The sequence below is a fragment of the Haliotis rufescens genome, unplaced genomic scaffold, assembly GCF_023055435.1.
Source record: "Haliotis rufescens isolate VD_foot unplaced genomic scaffold, xgHalRufe1.0.p SCAF_54, whole genome shotgun sequence".
Taxonomy (NCBI): domain Eukaryota; kingdom Metazoa; phylum Mollusca; class Gastropoda; order Lepetellida; family Haliotidae; genus Haliotis; species Haliotis rufescens.
The window spans coordinates 2059918-2086102 of NW_025964268.1; the positions used below are offsets into that span (position 1 = coordinate 2059918).

The 26185-nt window shown below is 36.3% G+C and overlaps 2 protein-coding genes across 6 annotated transcripts in view; one reads left to right on the top strand and one right to left on the bottom strand.

Moving 5' to 3' along the window:
- LOC124123460 (receptor expression-enhancing protein 1-like) overlaps positions 1-6025 on the bottom strand; it is a 78110-nt gene extending 72085 nt beyond the window's left edge. For all 4 annotated transcript variants that reach the window (XM_046486660.2, XM_048385150.1, XM_046486659.2 and 1 more), the window contains exon 1: positions 5872-6025. In XM_046486660.2, coding sequence (XP_046342616.2) covers positions 5872-5903 — 32 coding nt within the window. In that variant the 5' untranslated portion in view covers positions 5904-6025. The remainder of the gene's footprint in view (positions 1-5871) is intronic.
- A 632-nt stretch (positions 6026-6657) lies between these two features.
- LOC124123466 (lysine-specific demethylase 3B-like) overlaps positions 6658-26185 on the top strand; it is a 109355-nt gene continuing 89827 nt past the window's right edge. For both annotated transcript variants that reach the window (XM_046486666.2, XM_046486667.2), the window contains exon 1: positions 6658-6918. In XM_046486666.2, coding sequence (XP_046342622.2) covers positions 6757-6918 — 162 coding nt within the window. In that variant the 5' untranslated portion in view covers positions 6658-6756. The remainder of the gene's footprint in view (positions 6919-26185) is intronic.

Below are 26185 nucleotides of genomic sequence, written 5' to 3' on the forward strand. Positions count from 1 at the left end.
CAGTCCTAAATGGGCAAGCCTCCTGGCCAAGCTAACTGTAAAAGAATCCATTATTTCTAGTGGGCAACTTGGTTGTCACATGCCACTTTCCACTAAGGCTACCAACTCCATATTCAATTGATTAATAACCCTACCATGCTGCCATGCCAGTGAGCCATTTGATCCTCTAATGAAATAAATAATGAAAGCGCTTTACTTCTGGCATACTTAATACATGCTGTATTCAGTCTTGCAAACGGGGCGCGATATTGACCAAATGAAACAATGGAAGTCACATTAAATTCTTTTTTGTTTCATCATTTTCAAATTAATTGGAGATTTTTTTAAAGGATTATCACACCGCAAAATGAAGAATTTTACGTGAATAAATACATAAGTATCATTTATAAAAACCATGAAATCCTTTTCAAATGACAGAATTTGGAAAAGGGGAAATATTTTCAGTGAGTCATAGAAGAGACAAGGGAGTTCTGTTGGATGATCTTCACACTCACCAGTTCAATCCATGACACAACTCAACGTAACATTTATCCCTTTGGGAGGTATTCATATTTTTGTCTGAGAGAGGACGATGCGCTGTATGTAGCATAATATATTTCTCTAACACTGCCCAACAATAATGCAAGTTTGGAATCAAAGTATTCACACTGATTTTCGAGAGCATGTATCATCAAAGTAATCATTGAGTTTTTTATCCATAGTACAGAATTCTCATCATACTCATTGTTCAGTGTTAGGCGATAATAGTTCAAACTTTGTTTTTCAAATGTAAGAAGCGAGGCATTTTATTTTTACATTTCATTTTGTATAAACAATCTATTGAAGGCAGGTGCAGAATGGTCAAAAGATTTCTATAAACATTAATTTGTCATACCCTTCAGCTTATCACTGATTGCAGCATGACAAATTAACAGTTTTAATCCATAAGTCCTTAAAATGATAACATATAGCATAACCCTTAAAGAGGGCAATTTTCTACTTGTCCTTATGATACCTTAACTATTGGGCAGTTTGACAAGCACATTAGGAGTAATGCCTATTTCTAATGCTGGATTGCTATTTTAATAATTGCAGTTAGTAAAGCAACAAGGCCAAACTCATACTCAATACTCTGTAGGTACATGTGCTTAGGAACAGACAGTATAGTGATGTAAGGTTGGGTGTTTGGTCCTGATACTGGTTTGGATGAAAATGTAATAATTAATGAGTTCTGTTGACAGTGCAAAATGGTTGAATTTATCATTTCCAGTCCATCCTCATCTTCATGCCCTGCAGGAAACTTTTTATCAATGGTTCAAGACCTTGATTATCCAGTGTATTATATGATTACATCTCAATTCTATTATCATGATACACATAATGTACATACCCTGGACCCATTGCCTATTTGAGTCTGGTTTGAATGACACGATTCTTAAAATAGCCTTCTAATCAAATTTCATTATCTAAACAATGTGACTATATCACTATTACATGACTTGCCTTGTTGCTTGCAGTCTCAAATAAAATTAAAAAAACTCACCTAACAAAAGTTCAAATACAACAGTCTCCTGATTAAATATATTAAGAACTAACATTTTGCTTGCATGACCTATGACACAACATACTTCTGAATACCCTGATAGTTTTGTACACATAAACCCTGTTGGGACCCGGGTTAGTATGTGCCACAAGCAATTCACTGCTAGTCGTAAAACGTGACTAAACTGGGAGCCCCTGGGGATTGTGGGTTAGAATTGGTCCCCAGCAACCTATGCTGGTTCAAAGAGGCGACTCAATGAATTGGATGGTCAGACTCTGTGACAGTGTTAGAAATTGGCATGAGTCATGTAGTCCTTGCCAAACTGCCCAATAGACAAGATATCATAAGGACCAGAAAACCATCTGAAATCAACCTACCAGGTGATATTCAGGAAGATATTTGCTCGTCAAATACCACTTTTTACATAAGGTAAATACAGCAGATCTTTCTTGCAGATTAGTGACAATGAACTTTAATTTCTAACCCTGAAGATCCATGACACTATTGACAGTAACATGCTCATAGCTCCATGCACATATAAAAAGAACCCTTGGATTATATCCATTTACCATGTGTAGAACATGGACACCAAAGACCTTCACATTGAAAACCTTCCAACAGCCTCTGAAAACTGTAATTTTATTGGTTGAATACCATTTCCTTTCCTTCTTGAACAGGCAGTTCACTTATTTGTCTCTTATTTGGCATGTCAAACAAGTAGACACCATGACTTAATTTCTAACAGCAGTGTTTGAAACTAAGGATGGGGGTGGGTGAGGCCTTCTACTACAGCACTTAATCACTGGAATTTACTATTCAGTCCAGTTAAGTAATGAATTTGATCCCGTGGAGATTCAAGGTCAGAAAAGGTCACCAGTACCTCAGGTCTGTTGTAAGTACTGGCACAAAATGAGGATGGGGTGGTCATGTTCTGTGGCTTGGCTGATTACAGGTCACTTTACATCGACAACATGGGTATCAACTACTTTCAAACACTGGAGTATCTGTCCCTTAGGCAATAAATTACAGGTGGACAAGACATAATTGGATTCATAATATTTTAACAGCGTTAGAAATTGGCACTAGTCCTTACCAAACTGCCCAATAGTTAAGGTATCATAAGGACTAGTAGATACTTACCATTTCTTAGGGTTTTGCTATATGTTATTCTTATAAGGACTAGTGGACTGAAACTGTTAGTTTCTACCGCTGTTCTATCGCAAATACATCAGCATGGTCAGTTCACGAAATCCCAATTGTCAAAATAACATTAATCTTCACTTGTCCCTCCCTCACACATAGAGATGGAGACACACAGACACTGTAATTGCTTGGTTACCCTATACCACAACTAATGGAAAGTATTTAGTCTTGATCATCAGTGTCAGAATCTGATGACTAACTAATCAAAGTGCTTCTCCCCTGAAATGTTGAATAGGAACTTTTGACTATTTAACTTCCAAACATAAAAACCTAATGCCAGGGAAAAACTCACAAAGAAAACAGCTGAGAACTTAAGTGACACTAGGTAAAAAGTTTTAAAGGTCAGTACCATACTTTTACAATAACAAAATCAATTTTCTAAACTAAATAATCAAAAATAAGACATTTGGTGAAAGAGAAATAACCTATGTCAAAAACGAAAAAGGCGTAAACTGACATTTTGTATGAGCAAGCATGGGTTGGTGAGTTTTGGTTACACTTCTTGAAAAGTTATTTCACAGTCTGTCAACTTAGTGTGGACATGGTGGAAGGAAAGGCCCAAGTGATGCAATTCTTAGACGTAACCCACCTTGGCAAATCCCATGACCCTGGGTCTGGTGCTAACACACCTGTGAAGATAATCAGGATGAATCCAGGATTCATACCCTATATCATACATTTCTGACACACCTAACACAGTTCTTCCAGTTTGGGGACAAAATTACTGAAGTTACCCCATGGGTGCAAGTATTTCCAAGTAGGATTTGAGAATCCTGTACTTATGCATTGACACATGATATGATGTGCTGAATAAAAAATCAACAGGTTTGTTTAAATGGTACCAACAATCACGGATTCCTCTCCTCATAGACTTAAAACAAAATAACCATGAAATCTACAGGTTAAGTCCTGTCTCATATTCCCCATTTTCATAATCTCATTAAAATCATATCTTAGTTCTCGCTTTCGCTAAACAAAGATCTGAGGACATCCCATTAAGGGTCACATCAGAACAACCTTTCATTAGACCAGATCATGAAAGTGACAGTCGGAATGTGTTTTTTCTAACCATGCAGCCTCGAAAACATTAAAACGGGGTATTTCGAATGACAGTTACTGTCTATACAACTGATTCCATCAAAGTTGCACAGTACATGGGAAGCACTGCCATACAATCACAAGAATATATTAGGCATTCTGGAATGTCTGTTTGTTCAGTTTTTAAAATTTTAACCAAAACTGTGTCAACATATTTTTCAAACGTAGTCTTAAAAAGAAGTCGCCAGGTTGCAATGTATGCCGTACAGCTCGAGAAATCTGCTTTCTCATTGGCTGATATCAACTACTTGTTATTATGACCCGTAATAGGATGTCCTCAGATAGTTGTTTAGCAGAAGTGAGAACTTAGATCTGATTTTAATGGGGTGCAGGCTAAAACGGCACCTCAGCAAAACGTCACCGATTTCTCTGGCGAAAACAGCACCGCATTTGGCGAAAACGGCTACTATGTGACGGGCGAAAACGGCACCTCTATTTCTAATAACGATAAGAACGATTTACGTAGTAGTATATATATTTATATATTATTTGATGTATTTACATGTTTTTTTCCTGTTTCCCAGTTGTTCACAGATAACTACATACATTCACATATACACAGTTCTTCACAGTTTTCATCTTCATCACAGTTTACAATATCGGCCCATGTGCCACCAAGCATTGTGATAGTAGCTGACTCGGGGGGCTTATTTCTAATGTAAACTTGTTTTAAGTTTTCACAATTATTGGTGTTTGTAAGAGACGATGTGAGTTTAATTTCCTTTATTTTTTACTAACTTCAAAGCATATAATGTTTTCACAATAAGTTAGTTGCGCCTCCCAATCAGAGTCGGCGAGTAAATTGTAGAGTTTCTAATGTAAACTTGTTTTAACATTTTATCATAATTAGTGTTTGTAAGAGATGATGTGAGTTTAATCTCATTTATTTTACTTCAAGGCATGTAATGTTTTCACAATAAGTTGAGTTGCGTAAAGGCTAAGGTGGAATATAGTTGTACTAGAGGCAAATTTCTAATGTAAACTTGTTTTAACATTTCACTATTATTGGTGTTTGCAAGCAACCATGCAGCGTTAGAAATTGGCACTAGTCCTGTGGTCCTTGCCAAACTGCCCAATAGTTAAGGTATCACAAGGACTAGTAGAAATTTGCCATTATTAAGGGTTTTGCTATATGTTATCATTATAAGGACTAGTGGACTAAAACTGTTAGTTTCTAACGCTGCAATGTAAGTTTAATTTCATTTATTTTACCAAAATTTAAAAAAAAATAGGGTGCTGTTTTCGCCAGGCAAAAGTAGCCGTTTTCGCTTGAGGCGAGATGGCGTTTTCGCCAATCAGTGCCATTTTCACAAGGTGCCGTTTTAGCTATAACCCATTTTTATGAGATTGCCATTTTCACAACATCAAATGCAAACTGCAAGGTTACATCCTCCAAAAGATGTAGCCTTATCCTATATGTAATGGGCAAGACAGGTAATATTGTTACAACTTAAACAAAGTTATAAATATTGAACCTTTGTTTTCACAAAATGTGTGTTTCTAATGTGCTTTATCCATAAACAGGATCAAATACAGCTAATAGGAATTAAGGGATTAACTATTCAAGCCTGTTAGGCTACACAATTCTCACTTAATCCTAGATTAGCTGAGAGAGCCAGTCAACAAGGTTTCCTTGAGTGCAACTGACACTGACTTTCTCTTTTCAATTTTGTTATACACGTCTTTACAACAAGTTGTTAAAATATAAGAAAGCCTCCGTGGAAATAGCAGACATGGAGAAGGCTTTCACATGAAAAAGATGTTTTGTTTATCTTAACTTAGCATTGAACTGGAAGATCAATGATCATGAGTCATGTTAATACATTACATAAAATGGTACACGAAACACAATAAACAGGTTTCCAAGGTACATTACCGTAAACACTTAGACAGCAGTCAATATGATGCTATATATATTTACATAAGAGGCCTTCTATCATTCAAATATTCAAAATAATGAATCCATTTCCGGAAGCCCTTCGGGTTGACCACTGAGCTTCAACGATTCTTCGAATGTCTCGTAAAGTTCTAAAACAAAATATACTTACATGACTAGACGAGATATGATAACAGACACCATCTTTCTAATGAATTACACTATTTAAAATCCACAGACACTCCCAGGGGACGAGCATTAAAAGCATCTTTCGCCCTTGTTTACTGTCCAAGCTCATAAGTTACAACATGGCGGCCATACTGCTGACGTCACCAATATTGTGTGTCACGTGATCAAAACACAGAAGACATGTGCACGCACATGTTCACGCAGATTGTCGCTCGTGTAAATGAAATCGATATGGATAAATATTTGTAAAAGGCATTTTTTTTACAAATAAACAACTTAAACAAGAAATATATTATCAGTATTGAATTAATCTTCTTTAATGCTCGACAGTAGGACAAAAAATTACAGTTTCCCATACCTATCAAAAGAATAGGACTATTTGATTAAATTTTAACATTTTCTCTTTATACACAACAAAAATAAACACTCCATATGTTAGTCAAAGCAGACTCAACATCTTTCACTCAAGAAAACAGAATACATTAGGAGCTAAACATTGTGGAGTAAATGCTCATGAGCGCACGTGACTCTTTCTCTACCTGAAAGCTTTGGAAATTATTTATCAACTATGTGGAAACAACTATAGAAAAACTACAACAAGAAGTTGCCAGATGAGTATATATAACTTAATTACCCAAATACACACTCATGTGTCAACCATTAGTAAAGTTAGGCAGTAAAACTACAGGGACTATTTTTGCTTGCGGAAGAAGATCTAGATTTGACCTTTTGACCCACCAGATGTCAAATTAATGTTATGTATTCCTCCTCAGCGTAATCAGAGTGCAGACATTCCACGGAAATTTGTCCGAGGTTTCTAGCCAAATTTCGGTTTCAAAACGATAAAAATGGATACTTGAAGGAAGAAATGGCGCTTAAATGCAGGGAAGAACTAGTTGGGAAGCGGTTTTTGTCAGTCAGAAGCCTCACAAAGCTAAAAGTTAGCAAAATAGGTGACTGGGAATGGCGGTCAGGAGTTATACGAGCTGTTTCTCCGACGTGCAGAGATACTACAAGCACGGAATTGACGGTAAGGTCCACAAATGTCATTAGAAATTAGAATTTACCTCTCCAATATAAACATGATGCATTTGGGTATCGTTGTGTGTTAAAAGTATGTCGATATGTGTAAAAACACGCTCCGTGGGAGCCGTTATGTTCAGTACTGTTATGGGCAGTAGGCTGCAAAACATGCCGATTCTGAGGCTTGGTATCAGGCCAACTTAGATTATTCAAGGGATATCCCTCCCATTCCATTTTAGTCCTTTATAAATCATGTTTGTCAACTTAATTAAAAGGTTCATGTGGTGTGCTTTCGTTCATACGTATTGTTAATTTACTTCATTTTTGCATGGCTAATTTGTAAACAACATCGACATGTGTATATGGAGTACATTGGAATGTGATAGTGTCACTATGGACATGAATTGCCACGTTGAGACACAAAGATGTTTCTTTATGTTTAGTATTGTTAGTCTGTTTATTGTTCAGTTAAGTTTACATAGACGAATGAATGTTAACTTTTATTTCACTTGCTTTATTTATTATTTTGCACGACTATCAGCTGGGTCATAAAGAACATCACATACAAGATTCTTCTCTCATATCTTTGTTATCCTAATTAAATGTAGCACCAGTGATGGTTGAATTGTATTTTCTCATTATTTTATGCCTCAATACAAATTCAACCCACTTGTCAATGTATGATCAACTAGTCACATTTATGCCTGAGGTTGACTATGATTATGTATGCTGTATCAAACTTTTTGTTTTGCTTTGAAACTAAGAGCATTGTGGTCATGAATCATGATGTCCCTGAGTATAACATGTATACATGATTCAATAATGCTCATTCATGAACTGTGCAAGTTTTCACTGTATCTTCATGTGTATTGAAACATCATGATGGCTGCATAATGTCATATCAAGAAAAATATTAATTCAAAGCTGACAAGAAGCTTTTTAATGATTCCTCCATCTAACATGCCTAATATCACCACATAAACAGTATACAGGGATAGTTGGTCCCCTAATCCAAGAATAGTGAAAGTCCGGGTCCAAAATCTGCAAAAACTAGTGGTATACACATAGTTTAAGATCCAGATTCTGTTGTCCAAATTAGAATTATGGTGTATGCAGAAATGTTAGAAATTGGCATTAGTCCTGGCCAAACAGCCCAATAGTTAGGTATCATAAGGACTAGTAGAAATTTTCTATTTTTAAGGGTTTTGCTATGTTATCATTGTGAGGACTAGCGGACTAAAATGTCAGTTTCTAGGGCAGGTATGAAAAAGAAACCACAAAACTGAATTGTGTGATTCACATATATATGCCAATATGATGCTGTGTTGTAATGTTGACAGTAATTTTATGATTAAAATGAAAGTTAATGTATCAAGAAATGGCATATTGTTTATAATGAGATAAAAAAGTGTTCTTATGTTAGCACTGTAGCGCTTGTCTACTCTACAGTTTTGACAAAACACAGGTAGATAAGGAATTGTCGTTTATGCTGTAGTGTGGATAATATTATCAAAACAGTTAATTTGCTGAGACACATGGCAATAAGACATTTCATCAACTTCTGTAAGGACATAATCCAATTTTATGACCAAATGTTGAAAAATTATTTTGGAGGACAATCAGTATAGGTTTTAGAAAATGAACCTGCAAGGAACCATTTTATCTCATGCAAAATGCACATGTATCAGTCTGTGACTTTAGACACATGCTTAAAACCTTTGCTGATCATACCGGTAGTCCATATGTTAAGTTAACAGTTAAATCAATTTGAATGATTCAAAAAAAACAAAGGCTAGCATATGCAAAAGTGTTTGGTACAGACCGATATATATATGTAAAAATTAAACTCATCATACTGACAGACATTTTTGTTGAAATTGTGCAGGTTGTCCATGGATTTATGGCATTCTAAAAGGCTAAAACACTAACATACATTCATATGTCAGAATTAAACCATATGTTGTAATTGCTACTAGATATGCAATAACCATAAATTGCTAACAAGGGAACCGTTGCACCAAAGTTGTAGTTTATAATTCTTGCGAAATTACAGTCACATCGCAGTAAGGAACATCCACAGTAAGTTTCACATAGTCTATCCATGTGGGGAAAAAACACCCAGTCCTTGTTCACTGAGAGCAAATACACTTGCAACTGAATCCTGAACATCCATTGCCTTCTCACATTTATGTGGGATTTGGACCCATGATGTGAAAGTCAAGCATACAGCTTTACCAAAATGCTTACATGTGTTTTGTGATGGGTGTGACTTGCCTGAATCTGAAATGTCTTGATTTGTGTATAACAAGATAACAGCTGATTCTTATAATGGGGAACTATTTAGATGGTGTGGACTGCGGAAGTAAATGCTTTGGTTCTTACTGGACTGAAAAGTATTGTGATATGATGCACTGACTTAGTAAGAAGCTGCCAGTGAACATCTTCTCTGAACCAGGATGTTAAGATGTTCCAGGGTCAAAGAAGGATATTGACCGTTTATTTCGTTTCGATAGTTATTTGGAGACTTTAGTCACAAACCCAAACCTAGTCTTGAAAGAATTGTCTTTCTATTAGCTGTGTAATGATTCACTGAACATTCATTATGTCGTGGTATATTGTGAATTAACCCTGCATATTCGATTAGCAACTTATTTTGAAATTATAAACGGGCATTCCGTCAACCTTGCCAAACTCCACGATGACAGTTACATCATGATCATTTGCCATCACACTTTCTTGTGGAAGTATCGTGGTATTTTTGAGTCCGATAAAGCACTTGAACCCACACGACACCAGTTTGCAGGAACTAGATGAATAGTGTTTTTAAATATTAAACTTAAATACCCACATGTGTAAAAACTAGTGGGTAACAGAAATTTGAATACCCGGATAGAATTACTGATACCCAATGATTTTAAAATGCATGGGTAAAATACCCACAACACCAAAAGCTTATCTGGAGCTCTGCCTGGTTGATGCATATTGTCGTATCCCAATTGTGTGGATTGATGCTCATGGTATCAATCACTGGAATTGTTGACCCAAATATTTACAGACTGTCATATAGATGGAATACAGCTGATTGCAGCGTTAAACAACAAGCAAACAATACAACAATCATGAGTCCTATTACGATATGATACAAACCAAGTGTATATTTATGTACACGTAACATACATATGTCTCAGGATCATGTATCATCAATATACTCAAATCCCCTTATTATATAATTTGATGTTGGGTTTAATTTCATCTTTTGATGATGGCAATGTCCTCTAACATGTGAAATGGCAAGTTTACATGTAACATATTGTATCACTACCTTACCGTCAATATGTGTATCATATCATGATGAAGAATGTCATTACAACCCTGCCAAGTGAGTTCAGCTGAATAACGGCACCATAATTTACACACATATCTTCTGGAAATAAAACCAAGAGACAAGTTTGGGCTGGTTGACACTAAAGTCTTTGGCACACACTGCAATGATGAGGTCTGTATTACAATAGTCACATTGCCTTGGATTGGGGGTTGTCTAGTCATCCCTGTGGGGTTTCTAGGACCAGGTAGCTGGCTAAAATTGGGGAATGTGATTTCAATGTAAGGTCTGACTGTCCTGGACCATTATGTGTTCACTGTACACCAAAGGCATAGATCAAATCACTGATTTGTACAGGCCATTGTTTTCTAACTGATACATGACGATGTGGATTTAAGTTTACTCTCTCTATGAACTTAGGGCCTAAATGATTAGTGTGGCATTCATGTATGCATAAGAGCAGTTAATATTACTGACATGAGCTATTTTTGGGGAATATGATCAATCAGATTAATGTATGAATGATAAATAATTTTCATTCAGGTGATATCACTACAGATCTGAAGAAATCAAATAAACCAAACTCAAGCTATGCAACATTTGTTTCCCTGATTTTAGCTATCTGTTTAAAAAATCTGTGAATGCTCTTTCTCAAATTTAATCATGAGTTGATTTGTGTTGTATATTTGTTGAACTTGATGGGTTGTGCTAATGCATAGATTATATCAGTGTAAAGTGGTTGGTCCTTGCCTCAGTCCCCTTGACCCTTCAGTAATGAGGGCAATTACTGTAATTGGGCCACCATAGTGGCACATGCACAGTTTCTTACATAATATTATTCAGTGAACCAGCCACTAGAGCTATGATCAGTTTATGGTTATGTGTCAGTGTATTTGTCACAGGTCACTGAGCCCACCAAACAAAGTATCATCAAGGGATTGGCCAAAGCAGGGTTCGACATTGGCGATGGTCTGCTTGTCCCAATAACTGCATATGAAATTAACCCTTTAAGTCAAGTGGTACTTGTCATAACCCTGATGTTTAAGGTTCAAGATTTAGGGTGTCCATAAGAGAATATTTCAAGGACCCAAGGAACCCTCTCAATTTCAAACACTGAATATTAATTGTGGCCTAATTGGATTTGTCTGGTGGTGGCTACACATGCATTAGTTATACTTGACAATTTTGCTTTCATCTATCAGTTATTATATAAAAAGTTCAGGTCTATTTATACTAGAAATATAATGTAAATATGTTCCGGTAAAGCTTTAGTAATCCATTTTATAACCAATTTTGTATTCAAATCCATTTTTTCCAAAGATGATCTTGATATCAAATTGTCAGATGTTTATGTAAGCTGCTTGCATTATAGAAACCAGCCTAGGAAGCAGTGTTTGATAGTATACAGTACTTATCTATACAGTACTGCAGTATCATAAAGTTTTGTTTTGCTATGAATTTAATGTTGCTCCAGTGTTGTAGACTAAGGAATTAGGATTTTAAGTTGTTTTGATCAATATTATCTTTGACTGATGATTACATTGAGAGTTTATTTAAACATTTCCTTTTTATGTAAACAGTTAAAAAGGGAAAACTTGTTCAGTCAATATTTATATGTTCATAACCATTATGATGATTATTATGTCCTGGGAAGAATGATGAAGCCTTGTCGGCTAAAAGATATTATTGTTTGGTGATATTTTATTTTATTTTATTTGGTTCATTGGAGACATTCAATACAAGTTCTTGTGCAGTTTCATGTTGTAAGTCACATGTATGGTGTTGCATAGTCATTAGTCTGCATACCAGAAAAAGTGAGAATTTGTATGGACTTCTAATTTTCTCCCAGTTGAACTACTTGTTGCTATCAACACCAGGTTGCAGTACACAATTTATGGTTGATATATAAACTCCCCTCAATATGATGCCTTTACAATTAAAATCTTGTAGACTGTAGCCTGCAGTTCAGTTGTACACCCTAAAGTGGTACACCACATGGATTTCAGTTAGCATGTGGTATTGTGTGCTCGATAGGGGAATAAACAGTATTGCACCACAAGAAGCCTTCCTTTTAATTAGCATGTAGGAGTATCTTACCTTGGATAGGGGAATATAACTCTATTGCAACCTGTGTTACACTTCAGGGATCCTTCATTTCAGTAGGCCTGTAGTATCTTGTACTGGACCCTAAACTGGTACACCACAAGGATCCTTCTTTTCAGTTAGCATGTGGTATCGCGTGCTCGATAGGGGAATAAAGGTATTGCACCACAAGAGTCCTTCATTTCAATTAGCATGTAGTATCTTGTCTTGGATAGGGGAATATAACTCTATTGCACCCTGTGTTACACTACAGGGATCCTTCATTTCAGTAGGCCTGTAGTATCTTGTACTGGACCCTAAACTGGTACACCACAAGGATCCTTCTTTTCAGTTAGCATGTGGTATCGCGTGCTCGATAGGGGAATTAAGGTATTGCACCACAAGAATCCTTCATTTCAATTAGCATGTAGTATCTTGTGCTGGATAGGGGAATATAACTCTATTGCACCCTGTGTTACACTACAGGGATCCTTCATTGCAGTAGGCCTGTAGTATCTTGTACTGGATAGGGGAACATAACAGTATTGCATCCAATTAAACTGGTACACAAGGGTCCTTCTTTTCAGTTAGCATGTGGCATTGTGTGCTCGATAGGGGAATAAACAGTATTGCACCACAAGAATCCTTCATTTCAATTAGCATGTAGTATCTTACCTTGGGGAGGGGAATATAACTCTATTGCACCCTGTGTTACACTACAAGGATCCTTCATTTCAGTAGGCCTGTAGTATCTTGTACTGGATAGGGGAACATAACAGTATTGCACCTTAAACTGGTACACCACAAGGATCCTTCATTTCAGTTAGCATATAGATTCTTGTGCTGGATAGGTGAATCTAACAATATTGCACCCTAAAGTAGTACTCCACAAGGATCCTTCATTTCAGTAGGCCTGTGGTATCTTGACTGGATAGGGGAATGTAACAATATTGCACTCTAAACTGGTACTCCACAAGAATCCTTCATTTCAGTAGGCCTGTGGTATCTTGACTGGATAGGGGAATGTAACAATATTGCACCCTAAACTGGTACACCACAAGGATCCTTCATTTCAGTAGGCCTGTGGTATCTTGACTGGATAGGGGAATATAACAGTATTGCGCCCTAAACTGGTACACAACAAGGATTCTTCATTTCAGTAGGCCTGTAGTATCTTGTGCAAGAAATAGGAATGTGACAATAATGCACCTTAAAGTAGTTCATCACAAGTATCCATCATTTCAGTTAGTGTGTAGTTTCTTGTGCTGGATAGGTGAATGTAACAATATTACACCCTGTGGTACACCACTAGGTTTTTCTAATTTCAGTTAGCATTTAGTATCTTGTGCTGGATAGGTGAATGTAACAATATTACACACTGTGGTACACCACTAGGTTTTTCTCATTTCAATTAGCATTTAGTATCTTGTGCTGGATAGGTGAATGTAACAATATTACACCCTGTGGTACACCACTAGGTTTTTCTCATTTCAGTTAGCATTTAGTATCTTGTGCTGGATAGGTGAATGTAACAATATTACACCCTGTGGTACACCACTAGGTTTTTCTCATTTCAGTTAGCATTTAGTATCTTGTGCTGGATAGGTGAATGTAACAATATTACACCCTGTGGTACACCACTAGGTTTTTCTCATTTCAGTTAGCATTTAGTATCTTGTGCTGGATAGGTGAATGTAACAATATTGCCCCTAAACTGGAACTCCACAAGGATCCTTCATTTCAGCTAGCTTGGAGTATCTTGTGCAAGATATGGGAATATAACTATATTGCACCCTGAAGTGGTACATCACAAGGAGCCTTCATTTCAGCTAGCTTGTAGTTTCTTGTATGGATAGGGGTAAAACAGTATTTCACCATGAATGAACAAAAGGATCCTTTCTTACAGTTAGGATCCTTCATTGTAGTGAGGATCTAAGGAAACTGTCACATAGTTTTGAACCTTTATTTCCATTTCATAGCAATTTGCATCCAGATGTTGAAGATTAGTTGGAAGAACTATTTACCCTTTTGAATATATATTTCTGATCAATATTGTTTCTGTTAGTGGCATTCCCAATTTAATAAATGAATTGTAATTTAGTCATAATTAGAGCCCAATCCACCTGTCCTGTAGGGATAAAAACATCTAGTTGACATAGTATATCTGTTGATATTAATCCGATTTCAGCTGATGTTTGTTGTGTGTGAAGAAAATAGCAAGATGTAATACATTTTGATTCACAAGGACATCACTATCAATATCTATGTCAGCAAGTGTATTCTGTCAGTCAGTGTTTATTCTTGAAATTATATCTTTCCCAATCAATTGAATAATATTAGAATGCATGTAGGGTGGACACAATGAGTTACGCACCACTTATTTAACAGATTTGTCCATAGTTAGATTGGTTGTAACAGGTCACTAGATTAAATTTTGAGAGCAACAACTTGTCCTTCCAAGTTCGTTCATGCCATTGTCATTAATATTCCAACTGTATCACATAAATATTTAAGTCCGAAATGGGCAAACCTTCTGTTGATAGCATGGACAACAAGCCATAAGTCTTGTGAGATGTTTTAATGCACCTTTTCCTTTTATGGACATGTGGCCAGTCATCTAAGTCGCTGTGAGGCGCTGTGCAGTGTTGTGTATGCCAGAAACCTATGATTATGGGTTCGAATCCCGATTCACCACAATTATGTTTCTAGGTTTGTCAGCAACAAACCCGTGCTCGTGGTTTTTTCTGAAGTGGTAATCGTCTGAGACCTGCATCACTTTGGGCTTTCCTCCCACATAAAGCTGACACGCCGTGATATGACTGGAATACTGTCAAAAGCATGGTAAACCCAACTCATTCATTCACTTTTATGGACAGCACTTTAAGTCTAATTTTGCTGAAAATTGATTTTATCATTAAAGACACTTTCTTGAACAAACCAACGCATAATCCATTATTAGATCAAGAGCATAAGTTAATTCCAAATTGTATGGTATATTACATTATAATTGTCAGCACCATGGGTTTCACCAAAGTGGTAAACCTCTAAGACCTGCATCACTTCTGGGTTATCCTTAAGCTCACTCGCTGTGATATAACTGGAATACTGTTGAAAGCAGCGTTAAACCCAACTCACTCAAATCTTTGGTGTCTTAGAGTAGTCTGTGACTTAAACCATTGGTCCTAAGTCCAAGTCCTGTTATATTTGTATGGTAATACTAGTCCATGTAATAACATAAACATCAACTGAAAATGACGATAAGAGCCAAGTTTGGGCTTGTAGACTGAAAGGTGTTCGGCACTGGGGCTGTTACGATTCACTCGCGGATTCGTTGAATCGAACCAAATCCATTCATGAATATGCAGTCATGTGCATTTACATACCCTGTACCTAAAGATATCCATGAGAACATATTATATGCATAGATGTCTTCAAAAGACAACACTCTTGTATTTGATTTGACAGTATTGTGGTCACTGGTCATTGTCACATTTGAGCACATACTAGTACCTGGATAAGTGCAATATATAAATGTATAATATATTAATCATTATCAAACCATGTCAAAAATTTATGTTGTTATTGTTTCACTGAATATAACAAATAATACATCAACTGCTGACTTGTTATTGTATTCGTGAATTAATATTTGTATTCTTTTCCCTATATTCGTGATATGAATCGTATTCGCCTCATAGTGTATTCGTTGCAGTCCTATTCGGCACACATTGTAAGATAGCAAGGTTTGTTTCTGTCATTGGACAGCTTGAGGTAGGGTTGGTTTTAGATGAAAAACATAGAGCTCGATTTACAATGAATCATTTCCAAAACCGCTGAATACTTCTTGATGAAAGATGCCATACAGGGGAGTTGAGTGGTGAAATGGTGCCTTTTAATGATTGGGGTTTTATATTTTTACTGTTGTTTTTTTTCATGTTTTTATGGCAATAAGTTGGTCGTAGAATGGGGTTAGAAGAGGTCTTCAGCAACCCATTTGTGCCGTAAAAGGTGACAATGCTTGTCGTAAGAGGCGACTTATAGGATAGGGTGGTCAGACTTGCTGACCTGGTTGATGCATATCATCGCTACCAATTGTGTGGATCGATGCTCATGATGTCAATCACTGGATTGTCTGGTCCAGGCTCGATTATTTACAGACCGCTGTCATATGGCTCGAATATTGCTGAGTCATATGTCATCTCCTGATGACTCTTGTTATAACCAGATAGTGCAATAAAAGGGACTAACTTGCAGGCTATTTTCAGTGATAAATTCCAGTGGTATTGTATTTGCTTTTTGGGAAAAATATCAAAACTCTGTATAAACCGTGGACCCCACTCTACCCAAGTGTATTTTGGGGTGAAGATATGTAGATTAAACATACCCAAGAATATGTGGTATTCCTGAATAATTAATGAATTGTATTCACCACTTCGTGTATTTTGTTACACTGTTAGCTAGAGAGGAAGGTTATTTTGACATGTTGAGCTGAGTATGTGGCCATGCGGTGGTCTATTCAGGATACTTAGTATTTCCAAATAGACAGCCTCTGTGATATGTATTATTAACAGGGTGTAATTGGACAGTTTAAAACACCATATGGTACACACTATAGTTATTAAATAATGTTGGTTTACAGTATTCTAAATGTACTCAGCATGCCTTATGTTACACAGGTCCTCTATGAGATGACACATGAAATTGAGGAAACTCCACAAAAGTTTGCTATGTCCTGTTGCATGGTTCTGTGTTACACATTTTTGTTGTTGATTAAATGTTACTGGTGGTTTTAAAAGTGTGGTATTTGTATGTTTCCCTTACCAGAACAGTCTATGAAATAACTTTTCCAGTCCACAAGATGTCCTTGACACCATATTCTATATAAAATTATTGATGCAAGTTCTTGAATTTTTTTTACCATCCAGAGTAGTTAAAGTTGGACCCCCGAATGCAAATTTCAAACCTGCCTGTACAATTGGTTAGTGGATTACAACAACTTCATATTTAGAATTACTTTCCTTTGGTTTGAGGCCCATGAAGATTCTGGGTAGAATAGGTCTTCAGTAACCCATGCTTGCTTTAAAAGGACTATGCTTCTCGTAAGAGTCGACTAACGCAATCGGGTAGTCAGGCTCACTGACATGGTTGATGTATGTCATCAATCCCAATTGCGTGGAGTGATGCTCATGATATTAATCACTAGATTGTCTGGTTCAGACTTGATTATTTACAGACCGCCATCATATAACTGGAATATTGCTGAATGTGGCGTTAAACAACAAACCAACCAACCTTTGATTTGAGTAGTGACAGGGAGGAAAATTGCCATCTTTGAGATTGTCAGCAATACTTTATTCATTTCTATTACATTGATTAATATTATTAGTCTTGTGGTTAAAATGTTGGCTCGTAATGCCAAAGACTCGGTTTGTATTTCCCACATGGATACAATGTATGAAGCCGATTTCTGGTGTTCCTCCACTGTAATATTGCTGGAATATTGCTAAAAGCGGCGTAAAAACCATGCTTACACACTTACTGAAATAAACTAAGGCTCAATAAATAACTTCATTGTTCTATTGGAATCATTTTGTTACCAAGTCCCAGGCTGACATTAAAAGGGAAAAAAATTATTGATGTGAATGTCTGATTAACTCTTTCATCACTGGCTGCCCCAGAGTTATGTCCCTTGAGACCCTGCAGTCCCTGACACTGACAAGGCCTGTACACTGGCCTCCCTGGCAGTATTATTGGAAAATCACACTATCATTTTTGATGCACTTTTTCTACCAGAAACTTGCTTTTAATATACATTTATCATATACCATTGTAAAGAGGATTAAGTATACTTTAATATTCTTTGTTGCTATTGTCTCTAACCTTTGTTATTTTCTAATTACAGGTGTTTACAAGTGAAATAAAACTTGAAAACACTGAAAAAATGAAAACAGACAATGAATTTTGGCTCAAATTGTATTACAAATCACAAAAATAAATCACAGATACAAGGTAAACATAACACAGTGGTCTTGTCATCTTGGACGGCACAGGTAATCCCAGGTGTTACAGGTAAATTCTCTTCATGCACATCTGTAAACAAATAAACAAGTTTACAACTCTTGGTACTGACTTTGTTTTCTATACTGATGTCACATATTACTTATGATACACTTACAGCCTCTTAGGTAAACTCGTTAACACAGGTAAACTTGTTAACACAGGTAAAAACACAAATATTTGATTTATTTTGTTCTTTTTCAGGATTTGAAACAAAAATTAAGTATTTAAGTTTTTAAAAAGTTATTTATCACATTATCTGAACATTGAACCACAGCTACTATAAGAATGACATCACAGGGAAGATAACACAGATTGATCTGAAGAGGGAAACATTGTAAAAGGACGGAAAGATCGTAAATTCAAGTTCTGCAAATATACAAGTTGTGATAACATATTTACAATACACTGCTATTTACAATTGCATAATAAATTAAATCAGTACTTTATTAAATCAATTAATAAATAAATAATCATTACAGTTACTAAAATTTAAATTAAGATGTAAAAAACAAGAAAACAAACATGAATATGGAAATAAATTTTATTCAAATTGAGCGAAATATAAGGACATACGACAAACCGGCAAACTACAATTCGGATTGCGATCAGAAAAATAAATTTTAAAAAAAAACAAACAGATACGTCATGCCACTCACCTTTGTTGTTGTTGTGATCGCTCGTTTACGTGTAGGCTGCATTCTCATTCGTCGCACTGATAATCTGTTCAAACACAGAATCATTGTAAAACAGTTGGAAAAAATCAATAGCACGACTCTTCACTCACCGTGTCAATATATATTCTTGAATCCGGTCGCCTCTTCAAAATCCCTCATGTCTCCACTGTCGTGTGTCCCTCTGCCACTCCCATTCTCGAAAGTTGGCGGGGGGGGGACACCTCGTCGAAACCGTCAAAATCTTCACGAAAATATTCGCGAAATTCCCTCTCCCCTTCGCGTAAATTATTCAATTCAAACACATTATTATTCCCAATATAGTCGTTGTTAATCATCTGATCGCTATCCGAATCGTAGTTGGCCGCCATTACGCTTGATTTACGATTCAAGCGAGAAAAATACCTGTCGCGAAAACAGGTGACATACCCGCGATTTTCGCGCCAAAAAGATGGGGAAATTCCATCGAATGACGTGTCAATACGTGTAGATCTCGTTTCCATATTTAGAACGAGATTACATACGAGAAAGGAAGTAGAAAGAGCGATTTTGTAAACACGCTCGCGCCGCCCGATTTATCGGGCAGCCGGGTTCTGGGCCTCGGCTTATGCTGCCCGATTTTTCGGGCAGCCGGGTCCTGGGACACGGTTTATTCTGCCCGATAAATCGGGCAGTCGGGGCGAAAGGGTTAAGTGTGACAATCAAAATCTCCATTCCTAATACCTCATTGCTGGTGGACATCTGGGTCATTGACCCCTCTAATAAAACAACTGGCCAGGGTTCTATTTATGAGTTATATGGGTCAAACCTAACACCTGGTCCATCCTTTTCACAGCTAATGGGTTGCTTGACCCTTAGGTTATAACATCAATCTCAAACTCAGAAAAATATATATACAGTCAAGTCCCGTTAATCCGACATTGTTTGTTGCATATGAGTATGTCGGATTAACGAGTATGTCGGATAAATGAAATTAGGTAGTATAAACATTCTTGATCGAAATTTGGACAACAACACGATAGATAACGATAAGAACACTTAAGAAAATGAAAAATGAAATATTCATATTGTTTTGTTACATAGTCAGCGGAATATGTTTTCTAATCATGCAACCACTAAGGTTTAACACAAAACTACTGTTACAGACTATGACTGATTCAAAATTGACTGATTTTTAAAGCATAGTCTGGAATGGAAGTGGCTAATTTGAAACTAGTGCCGCAATGCTTGAGAAAGCTGCTTTCTTAGTGGCTAATGTCGACTTCCTGTTAGTAATTTCAATGGTCGGTCAAAGTTCGCGAAAGGTCGTTCTGACGTGACCTGTAATGGGATGTCCTCAGCGGTAGCGAGAACTTGTATCCGATTTTAATGAGATTGAGGTAATCTAGGCATGTGATTAATCCTGTTTTGTTTATTTAAAGCAGTAATTGTTTATTGTTAAGCAAGTTTATCTCTGCAGCTGTTAAAATATGCAGCTACTCACCGACTCAAAACACGGGGCTGTGTACTCGCAATTCGTTGCAAATTAGGTGTGTTGGAGTCGAAGTGCGAGACTGTCGGATTAACAGGTCTAAATAGCACTGATTAAATCGGTTCCCATCATTTGTGTTGGATAAAGCCGATTGTCGGATTAACGAGTGTCGGATTAACGAGACTTGACTGAATTGTGATGCTGATAAATTTGTCAGAAAATTAATGCTTTTATAGGTCGTTCTAGAATGCACATGAGGAATGGAAATTAGCACTATCATGCTACCTCAGGACCAGTTTTGTTAATGCTAAAGGTATACTGAGGGCTAGTATAATTTCAAACATTTGTTATCATTATCATTATTTGGGCTAGTAGATGGTCTTGGTTAATTTCCATCCCAGCCCATATGCCATTTGTTTCAAGCATAATCATGTCAAGTTATCACCATGATCACAAATTATAACCTGTATGAAAATGAAACTTTTCAGTACAAATTGCATTTTAAAGAATTAAAAAGATGTGTTCTGCTTTCCCAAATCCTTATAAAAAACATGTTTATTCATTGATTGAAATTAAGGGGGTATGTGAACCCATACACTGGCGACATGACAAGAACCCACTGTTTAATATTAAGGATGTCCTCGACATCTGTTCCTAAGGTATTTGTATCTAGGGATCCCCTAAATCTGTAATTTTTAACGCTAGGCTTATTTACATGCTATATTTCAAACAGTGCTTATTGAAATCTATAGTTTGGTGAAAATTTTGTCATCGAGTTGTTCAATTGATTGCATGACCTAGATAAGGTTTGAACCCATATACCTTGACTTTGTTATGGTAAGCACAGATTGTCATTTGATAGTGTGGTGTGCATCTGTATGGTGATAACTGTAACAAACTCACAACTGTTTAATTGACCTTAAGGTTTTTTTAGAATTTCAAATATTTTAGGTAGTAGTATAGACAATGACAGTTCTGGCTCTGGTGGAAGTGGTCCAGGACTGTCATTGTCTATACTACTTAGGTGGTGTTGCTATATGTTATCACTATTCAGGCAAGTCAACTTTCTTGGTTAAAGTGTCCTTGGGTTACAATCTGTCTGTGTGTGATATTCAATTGAAATATGAACTCACGTCACGAGAATTTTGCTGTCACAGTAGGCCAGTAGTTAAACCATTCACTCATCACATTGCAAACCCAGATTTGATTCCCCAAAGATGTAAGTCAATTCTATCTGTTCTGTTGTGATGTGGCTGGAATATTGCCAAAAGCTGTGTTGAGACCTAGTCACTATAGCTTTGATCAATGTATATTATCAATCTTTGTTTGGTGCAACATCTTAACTCTTTCAACACCGTAGGCCGGTTATCCGGCCAAGAAGCATCGAGTCCCCAGACACCGCAGGCCGGTTATCCGGCCAAGCCGTAGTCACGTCAAAATAGTATATATTTTTATGGACCTACCTGTAATGTCATTCATTTATTAAATCTATCACATTTCACAATGTCTGAAATACATATTCCATATCAATTTAACATTTTTTATCGTTAAATTAAAAAATAATTCACTCTTGCGATGTTATTGAAAACAAAAATTCTCGGACACACATTTCGACAACGGGTCCGCATCGAACAAGTCAAAGAGGAAAATAAAGACGTTTTAAACAAATCTTTAAATATATTATACAAAGTAATAAATAAAATCAACAAAAATATATCTTAAAGTAATCAAACTTACATCTAAGTTATTATTTCCATCTTTTCGTGCGATCGCGTGTAATGTAAGTCAAATGACATCTCGGCTTTCGTCGCCTTGAATTCTCGGCTCAGACACGATGTTTAATGCAAAAATATATGCATGAAAAATCTTTGTCACAGCTCGTAACCTAGCACAATACATTCACAAAGTTCCATATTTTTAATATATATCGTGATTTCCTGCTCAAAACGTTCAGAATAACACGATTAAACAAAATTCTTTCGCAAACTTCTGTAATTTATCGAACACGAGCTTGGTATCACAGCTGTAATTTGATTGGCTGCCTTAGGTCACCTGCTCAAAATTGACCAATCACGAAACTTGTAGCAGATTTCAGAAAGAAAGCGTCATTAGAAACCAATTTTAATCCAATGAAATCGCTTGTTATAACTACGAGAGAAAAACAGTCGATGTTACGTGCGTGTAGATGAAGGAATAAGCTTTCCAGCGATGTGTCATATGCCATTCTTCGACGGACGTGTTATTCATACGAAACCTCGAAAACGGGGGTATTTTTTCATTTTACTGAGCGGACAGTCGCTGTTATCGGGAAATGGGTGATGACAGAAACTGTTTATAATTCTTTTTAAAATGATTTTCCAATTACGTAAACAATGAAAATAAAACAGAAATAGGTACGTGGATATTATGAAATCATATATTTGCCGAAAATCGTCAAGTCTTCGCTTCCTTGGTCCTTAATCTGGATGTTAACAACGTGTTAGCGTACATTTTTTATTTACAACAAATTTAATTAAGTTGTAAATGCATTATTTTAAATAATGTGAAAAACTTAACTTTCATATTTATAAACCATAGGATCAGACCTTTCAAATGGTGTATAACATGTAGTAGCAAATATATTTTACAAGCAGGTATTTTCTTTGATAAATGTTGGCTTCATCTATCACACAAGAGTCTCTGGGAACTCGGTGTCCCAGCAGTAAACACTTCTGGTTGACTGGTGTTGAAAGAGTTAAATAGAAGTAAAGATGGACTATGTTCTATTTGTGTGTTTTGTAAGTTAGTTAGAATAAATTAACCTTGAATTTGTACAACATGTACAACATGTACAAAGTGACGGATACATACTTGTTAATAAAAGTTTAAGAATGATTTATCATGGACAGATTTGTGGGCAAAGTCTTAATTTATTTTAAATCTTGTTGAAAAATTTGTGATGTTCATAAATTACATTTTAGGTTCTACGACTAATATAAGTGTGCTGGTTTTTAAAAAAAATTGGCTGACTGGTTAATAACGCAACTAAAATGCCTTGAAAATGACAGTTGAAAGCCTTGAAAAGCTATGAATTTTAGTGTTGCATGTCTGTATGAACCTTTTAATGATAGACATATAATAAAATGCATTGTTTGTGTTGCCCATATTGACCAATATTCTATTGTTGACCGAGTTATGAAACCTTAATTTATCATAGTAGACAATTCAGGACCAATTGATCAGAGATCTTTGGACCTTTTAGGATGTGTACTTGTAATGCCAATGATCATTTCCTTGTGGGAGTCATACTTCAAGTGTGAACTTCACAGCCTCCTAAAATAATGACCTACTTTGCCCAAACACTACACAACAAATCAGCTTCAGATCTTATTGGAGAACCTTTACATGGTCTTTGATATACAGACAAGGTGGCTGAATCAGTTCCAATTTCAGATCTGATGCCTTTGTCTACAGCAAATGTTTCAAGAACCTTCCTTTGTTGAGGGCGGAGACCACATATTTTTTGGCTCCCAGATTTTAATCAGTTTATTATTCATAGGATTAGTTCCACTTGATGATATCGATCACAGCACTGAAACTCCTTTTACTAACACATTTGAAATGTTTGCAACTTTGCATTTTTGCCTTCGGCAACAGACATGTTTATTATAATCATGATAAACAGCTGCTGGTATGATGCATCAATTTTCTACATCTGTCTCGGTACAAACAATAGTACAATGTTTTCATTTTATATTAACAGACGGCAAAATATTTGTAGTTGCAATCTGCAATTTTACAGATTTCACTTTATATTGTGCAGTCTGAAACTCTATGTATTGCGAATCACACCCATTTTGTTATGGTATTGACTCTGTCTGTTGGTATCTTACAAATCACTGGCATTCAACTGGCCTGAACTTGTTTTCCAGGGACATTTTCCATCATACCTATTTTTGTTGCTTGCTGAGATGCTAACCCAACTGACAGAATTTGGCACTTTGCTTAAAGTAAGGTGGTGATTGCAAACCGATACATGTAGTGTAAGTCTAGTGCACATAGTTACACTAATGTATGGTCATATTTAGACCTGCCTTTTGCTCCAAACACCTGATGGCTGCTGAACTTGGCCTGACCTTTTCACTTGCCAACAAATGGCCATTAGACACTGGTACTCAGCTGTTGGCAGAATTGCTTCATAAGGGAGTCCGACTAATTTTGTGAAAGACTGTTGAAGATATGTGCCTGCATCAGTTGTATCATTCTGCTTCTGTTGTCTTTGTTAACATGTGAGAAGGATCAGCAAATACCTTGTTTCTTGGTGTGTCATGATTCACAAGTTTACACCTGACGATACAAAAATGCTGTACGCCTTTTCATGTATCGAATCATATTTTGATGCTGATTCTATTTTCAAAATTAATGTTTACAAAATCTGCGAGTACTCGACATTACAACCTATATGAGCATTACTTTACCTTTAATGATTTGTTTTGCTAAATCTGATTGCATAATGGTATTAATACCATTAGAACAAGCCTAAATTATGTCATGCATGTTCAACAATGGGTGAACATGGAGAATTTCACAAGATTTTGTTTCAAGTTTCAGGGTACGTATCATATTGTGTATTGAGAATTGAGGTAGGTGTATTGTGGTGCCTACACTTCTACTGAAAACAAGTTAAAGAGCACCCATGCCATGACAGATCAACTACAGTCATATGAAAAATTTGGGTGTACAGTGATCGCTCGCTATTGCGCTCTTCGATAAAGCGCTACTTCGGTTATTACGCGCGGTAACGCATGGCTCCCAAAATTTATGTACACTTTTAATACTGAGAGTTTTACACAGACATGATTGTATTGTTGTTCGTTGTTTATTTGCACATAACGCTTCTCATTGCATAATCAACGGTTTATCGCTGAATGGAGTTCTAATAATCTGTTTGAAAATATCCGCGGCAAGTCCCGGAAATACGATTGTTCAACTAGTTAACTTTTCACACTATACATCCTTTGATCTTAGAAGCGCATGCATGCAATAAAAGAGAACCACAAGTGAAGTTTATATTCTTAATTAGTGGGCAATCCAATTTAAGGCTAAACTGTCACACAAATGTAGTTGCTGTCACAACACGGCGGTCATTCATTTCGTAATCGCGCTTTCGTAACATCGCCTGTTTTTTCCCCGTAGTTATAACAAGCGATTTCATTGGATTAAAATTTGTTTCTAATGACGCTTTCTTGCCGAAATCTGCTACAAGTTTCGTGATTGGTCAATTTTGAGCACGTGACCTCAGGCAGCCAATCAAGCTTTGATACAAAGCTCGTGTTTGATAAATTTCAGAAGTTAGCGAAAGATTTTTTGTTAAATCGTGTTATTCTGAACGTTTTAAGCAGGAAATCACGATATATATTAAAAATATGGGACTTCGCGAATGTATCGTGCTAGGTTACGAGCTGTGACAAAGATTTTTCATGCATATATTTTTGCATTAAACGTTGTGTCCGAGCCGAGATGTCATTTGACTTACATTACACGCGATCGCACGAAACGATGGAAATAATAACTTAGATGTAAGTTTGATTACTTTTAGATATATTTTTGTTGATTTTATTTATCACTTTGTATAATATATTTAAAGATTTGCTTAAAATAGTCTTTATTTTGCTCTTTGACATGTTCG